The sequence below is a fragment of the Galeopterus variegatus genome, unplaced genomic scaffold (genome assembly GCF_000696425.1).
Source record: "Galeopterus variegatus unplaced genomic scaffold, G_variegatus-3.0.2 Scaffold424, whole genome shotgun sequence".
NCBI classification, from domain to species: domain Eukaryota; kingdom Metazoa; phylum Chordata; class Mammalia; order Dermoptera; family Cynocephalidae; genus Galeopterus; species Galeopterus variegatus.
In genome coordinates this window covers 178,642-184,411 of record NW_007726535.1, presented here as the reverse complement: position 1 = coordinate 184,411, position 5,770 = coordinate 178,642, and the positions used below count along the sequence as shown (strand labels likewise).

The 5,770-nt window shown below is 61.6% G+C and overlaps 2 protein-coding genes across 4 annotated transcripts in view; one reads left to right on the top strand and one right to left on the bottom strand.

Annotated features, from left to right (window-relative positions):
- Positions 1–1,679: 1,679 nt before the first annotated feature.
- On the top strand, positions 1,680–3,599 carry CHCHD10 (coiled-coil-helix-coiled-coil-helix domain containing 10). The gene is made up of 4 exons (XM_008568562.1): positions 1,680–1,809; positions 2,048–2,261; positions 3,133–3,280; positions 3,376–3,599. The coding sequence occupies exons 1-4, from the start codon at positions 1,769–1,771 to the stop codon at positions 3,393–3,395; spliced, it is 423 nt and encodes a 140-aa protein (XP_008566784.1). The 5' UTR covers positions 1,680–1,768; the 3' UTR covers positions 3,396–3,599.
- The window catches only part of LOC103587148 (chromosome unknown open reading frame, human C22orf15), a 3,858-nt gene continuing 1,657 nt past the window's right edge, over positions 3,570–5,770 (bottom strand). Inside the window, exons 2-6 of one of the 3 annotated variants that reach the window (XM_008568565.1) lie at positions 5,188–5,274; positions 4,962–5,099; positions 4,653–4,727; positions 4,437–4,573; positions 3,593–3,705 (exon numbers count right to left, since the gene is read on the bottom strand). In XM_008568565.1, the coding sequence (XP_008566787.1) occupies positions 3,682–3,705; positions 4,437–4,573; positions 4,653–4,727; positions 4,962–5,099; positions 5,188–5,274 (461 nt within the window). In that variant the 3' untranslated portion in view covers positions 3,593–3,681. Of the gene's footprint in view, positions 3,706–4,436; positions 4,596–4,652; positions 4,728–4,961; positions 5,100–5,187; positions 5,275–5,770 lie in introns of all 3 variants that reach the window. The other 2 variants (XM_008568564.1, XM_008568566.1) reach the window with 2 other exon arrangements.

Sequence of the window (5,770 nt, the reverse complement as noted above, 5' to 3'; positions counted from 1 at the left end):
GGGCTGCTGGGCCTGCTGGGCCGCGCCTGGCCGCCGCCCCTTATAGCCTCCGCCCCGCCCCCTGCCCGCCCCGGCCCCGCCCCCTGCCTCCTTTTGTTCTGAATTCTCCCCGCAGCGGCCGGCAGGATGGGGGAGGTGGACCGGGAGAGCTTGGCCCGGCAAGGGTCTGGGGCCCGAAACAGTATCCTGTCCAGGAGCGGGCCAAGCCCCTGTCCTCGGAGGCCTGGTGCTGGGTAACCCTGGCCAGCGGTGCCACTCTGAGCCTCAGTTTCCCCTCTGTGTGATGGGCGTCCAAAGCCCTAGACCCGGTGAGAGTCTGAGAGGAGTCGGGTTTCGATCCCGATCCCTACCCCCACCTTTAGAAGGCGAATCCGGCTGTGTCTCCCGGGTGATCTGACCTCCGACTTTCTGCTAGCTTGTGACAGGTGTTCCTACCCACGGGAAAGTTCCCCCACTCTCAGACGAGGGCCCTGCCCCACAAGCTGGCTTAAAGGATTAAGTATGGTGAGAACACACTAGTGCACATGACTTTGTGCATGGCCCAGAATAGCTCCACACACTTAACTGCATGAGCCAGGCAGGGCCAGACTCAACCCAGGGGGCTGTCTCCGCTTGCTCCCTCTCCCTCCTCCTCACAGAGAAGCCTCCTCTCCCCACTCAGTGACCAATTCCCCCGCCCCCATGCTTTTGCTCTTGGTGGTTTCACCCTCCCCCCACCCCAGTGTTAGGGGCCTCCAAGGGCATACCAAACGGTGATAAGGAAGGGTAAAGAAGTCAGGGTTCCTCAGTGCCCCCACCTAAGGGTAATAATATGAAAGGACCATAAAAACCTCGAATCCTGAAGGGCAGGTAAGCGTTCTAAATCCACGCCTCCTGGGACCATGGTGCAGGATTTAAACCCCGGCTTGCTTTGACCGTGGCCGCGCAAACGCCTCTAGGCTCTCAGGTCACGCCCTTTGGGACGGACACGCTGCTTGAATGTGGCGTAAACGCTGTCAGTGACCGGCGGGGTCAGGGGACCAGGCGGCGTGGGGTCAGGGGGTCCGGTGGCGTTAGGGCCCTTCGGGGGAGGGCCCCATCGCATCCCCCCGCGGGCACTGCCCAAGGCTGCAGCGTCCTTTGGCCAGGAAAGAATTGAAGAGGGACTGGGACGCCCCCTAGCGGGGGTTCTGGAGTCGGGTCGCTGCAGGCCTTCGCGAGGGCCGCTCTTCCCGGCTCTGATCCTTTCGCGACCCAGAGGCCATGCGGTGGTCAGCAAACCCTGTCTGGTGGGAGAGGGCAGGGAGCGGAGCCCGGCCTGGCGCCTCGCGCCCCCTCCTCGGCTGGCCTCATCCAGTCGCCTCCCTGTCGCCTCTCCCTTCCAGGGCACACGACAACCCCCAACTACACTCCCTGCGCTCCACCGTGGTCCTTCCAACAGAAGGACCTTACCCTGTCGCTCCTGCTTAAGCCCTCGGCGCTTTACGGCATTGGCCCGTGTCCCCAGGGCCCTCACAACTTGGGTTAGGAGAAGGGAGGGAGCAGGGTCCTATTTCCAGCTGAGACAGGCGCCGAGACAAGGGGATGCTGGAAGGGAGAGAGGTCCGGACTGTGAAGGACTGACTTGGGGGAAATGCCACCTCCCACTGGGGGCGTGTCCCTGAGGTCCCGCCCCAGATCACGCCTCTTTGCACCCTCTGTGACAAGCGTTGCTGCGTTTGTCCCCAGACAGAACAGCCGCTACCGTTGTCGTCTCTGACTCAGCTCGGCTGCGTCCACCGCCGCCACCATGCCTCGGGGGAGTCGCAGCGCGGCCGCCCGGCCAGCCAGGTGTGAGGGGAACAAGGGCCCCGTGGGGAGGGGGCTACAGAAGCGTGGGGACTCCCCCAAGGTCGTCCGCAGAGTGACCTTGGCTGCTACTGCGCCATCTTGGCGGGGGAGGGGCAGGGGTGCAGTAACCATGTGTTCAAGACCTGGGTCGCCCACCTCTCCGGGTGTAGAAGGGGTCATTTCCATGAGCTGCAGGCCCCTTGCCAGGATTAACCCTGCTTCCCTCCAACTCCCGCAGCCGCCCCGCCGCACCCTCTGCTCACCTGCCAGCGCACGCACCGCCCTCGGCAGCCGCCCCAGCCCCATCGGGCCAGCCGGGCCTCATGGCACAGATGGCAACCACGGCCGCTGGGGTAGCCGTGGGCTCAGCTGTGGGACACGTCATGGGCAGTGCCCTGACTGGGGCCTTCAGCGGGGGAAGCTCCGAGCCCACCCAGCCTGCTGCCCAGCAGGTGAGTAGCGGGTCCAGGAGAGACTGACAGGATTCTCTTCACGTCACGAAGTGCCCAGTTAGGAGTGTCGGGTGTGTTCAGAGTTGCCTCAGTCCCAGGACTTTGTCCAAGGAGGGTCCTATTCCTCACTCTTCTGTTGAGCTCTCTGTCACTCACAGGCAGGCCTTCCCAGTCCCTCTCTTGAGACCAAGGTCCCTAGGCTCCCAGGGACTGACACCAACCAACCCTTTAAAGATGGGGGAACCCAGGGCCTGAGAGGCTCAGAGACTTGCCCAAGGTCACCTAAACCTAACAGAGGGGAGGGATGTTGAATTTTCTAAGCCCCTGTACTCCCCAGCAGCCCCTGGGCCCAAGGGCAAAGGGCAGCCAATGACCATGGGGCCTGTTCCCTGATGACCTGTCCCCCCGCTGGAGGCCCCACCACTCCCCACCAGGCCTAAGGCAAATACGGCTTAGACACCTGGTTAGGGGTCATGAGGATCAATGTGCCTGATCCAGGAAGTTGCGAGAACTTGTGGGGGTGGGGCTCATAACTATGAGAGTACATGCAGAGTACTGGGCTTTCCTAGAGCCTCCTCTTCCCTCCCCTACACCTGCCCAGAATACTCATTATGAGGCAGCAGAGAAATGCTGTCTGCATCAGCTGAGTGGCTCCGAGAGGACTGCTGGCTCACTCTGTTTCACAGATGCAGCAGCTGAGGCTAGATAGGGGCAGGCTGACCCAAGGTCATTCAGCCTGCCTGGGACTCTTGGGACTCTTGGGACACACAGGCTGTGGGTGTGGGGAGGGGCAGGCAGCTCCCAGTTTTGGAACCCCCCTCTAGGCACCAACCCCAAGCTTATCCTACTACCTCTTGCACTGTACCCCCAGGCCCCTGCCCGCACTGCCCCCCAGCCCATGCAGATGGGGCCCTGCGCCTACGAGATCAAGCAGTTCCTGGACTGCTCGACTACTCAGAGTGACCTGACCCTGTGTGAGGGCTTCAGCGAGGTCCTGAAGCAGTGCAAGTACAACCACGGTGAGCGAGCACACCTCGACCCAGTTAAGTTGGGGGTCAGATCCTCTTGTACCTGCAGGTTGACCACCAGCGTGTGCCACTCCCTTCCTCCACAGGTCTGAGCTCCCTGCCCTGAAAAGGCTGGTGTAGACTCATGGGCAAGCTCCGAGATGACTCCTGAGCCACAGCCCTGCACCCACCTCCACCCCCTCACCGACAGCAGGACCATGATGCCAGATTGTTCCTGTGTAGCTGGGATTGGGAGTGAGGAGGGGTTTTCTAACCCCACAGATAACCCGAGACACAGATGTGCAATGAAAGGAGTATATTTTAGACCACAGCCTGCCGTGTCCCCTCTAGCTGGCCTGCCTGCCAGGAGCACCCTGGCTGCTCAAGTGGGGTTGGGGAGATGGATGGGTGTCTCACTGTGGTGTGGGATGCTTCACCTGGGTGGGATGAGAGGACCGTTATTGTAATCTGCACTGCAAGAAGCCAAGGACAGACCACCTTGGGAGTCCAAAGTGGGGTGGTGAGGCATTAACAGGTAACCCCATAACATCTGACTTGGGACTAGAATCCCAGGAGGAGCCTGTTGTCTCTTTCTCAGGGATGGCTGCCCCCTCTGCCCTTCTTGTCTCCATCTCTGGAACCCTTTCTCTGCACCCACGTCTTAGGGGTCCCCAGCAGCCTCATGTCCTATCTGACCTTGCCCCTTGCTAATGTGACTGCTCAGTCATTCCAGATTTTGTAAGAGGAATCCTGCTGGGCTGCTGTCTGTTTGCACCTGATCACACAAGGCAGAGGTCACAGACCTCTTGGATCTGAGTCCAGCTCAGCCACGGGCTGTAGTGTGCCAGGTCATGGGGCCTGCAGGAACAGAGGAGCAGGCCCTTCAAACACAGTGCAGACTGTGGCATCACACACTGCAGCTGCCTTGCTGAGTGCAGCAGTGAGCACCTACTGTGTGCCAGGCCCTATTACACATCTAAGCACTGAGAACATTCCTGTCCTTGGGGTGCTTACACACCAGTGGGGTGGGGGCCCATCTCTAGGTACAATGTGTTCCATTTTGGGGGTATATGTGTGTGGGGTTGGCATCGAGGGTCTGCCTCTCAGCACACATGTGTCTGTCCCACTTCTGGGTGTGTCTCCTCTGGTGTCCATATCTCCTCCGTACCTGGCACCTGGGCAGCAAGGAGCCCATCCTTCGGGGTCTTGAAGGGGGGCCTTGCTCCCGGTGGCCACGCCGAGTGCCCATGCGCCGTCTCCAGCTGTTGCCAGTTGTGGGGAGGCCTGACAGCCAGCGTAACTCCTCTGGAAGGTCCAGAAAACCCTGCTGGTGGGAACTAGGGAGATGTGCCTTCCCCCTGGGGCTCTCGTTTGAAACACTCACCTGCCAGCTCCGGACACTGGTCATCCAAGTTCTCCAGTAAGGACTCATAGCGGTCAGGGGCCCCGCCCTCCCCCTCTGTGGAGTGTGAAGAGAGGATAAAGGATCCCTGACTGGTCTGATGGTCCCCACCCCACCTCTCAACCTGTTTGCTGACCCAGGCTGGGGTCATGACACGGCATTGGGTAGGGACAGGTTGGGGACAGGTCCCAGCTAAGGTGGGGGGCTGGGCAGGGCCTTGGGTGGTCTGTGGTCTGCTGTCCCCCTTACATTCCAACATAGCTGCAGGGGAGAGTCTTGGTCCCCACTTACTGATGATCTGCACAAGGACATAGGTCCTTCGCTCCTGCAGCAGGGGACTTCCCATGGAGGAGGCTGGGGAAGTTCCCTCCTCCAGGCCTTCACCCAGGCTCACCAGGTGCCCGTCCTCAGCCAGGAGAGCTATGGTCGCTGGGAGGGCAAGGAGAGGCTGGGCAGGGCTGGCACCTTTGCCCGGGGGCCCCAGCCTCCTTCCCCCGCCCCCTCCCTGTCTCCTCACCATCTGAGGGTACCCGCCCCCTTTGCCTCAGGTGGGCGGTGAGGGTCACCAGGCTGCACCGGGGGTTCACCAGCTCCCAGCAGCCGGCTGTGAGGGAGGGACAGAAGTGAGCTCGGGGGAACCTCTACTATCCCTCAAATCTGGGACCCTCTGCCTCTGCCTCCTATATCTCCCTTTCCCAGAGCTGTGACTAGGGCTGTAGGACTAGGACCGTGTCCCAGGCGCAATAGCTCACGCAATCGTTGCTTAAACTGCTCGAGGGACGCCCTCCATCCGTCTCCCGAGATGGGAGCCCAAGACGAATGCCCCCCGCCCCGGCCCCGCTGGCCCCGCGCCGGCCTCGCCTCCCGCACCCGGCACACCCGCCTCCCGCCAGACGGCCGGGGGATCTGCAGCCGTGGCTAGAGCTTCAGGAGTCTGATGCACGCTGAAGCCTGACGAGCACTGACTGAACGGCGAAGAGACTGTGCAGTTTAAAAACGTGCTGCACGCTGGCGTGGCGAGCGCTCGCCGAGAGGAGCCCTCGTGATGACCCAGGCAGGGCCCAGCCCGGGTCTTCCCCGCGAGGGACGCCTGCAGGCGT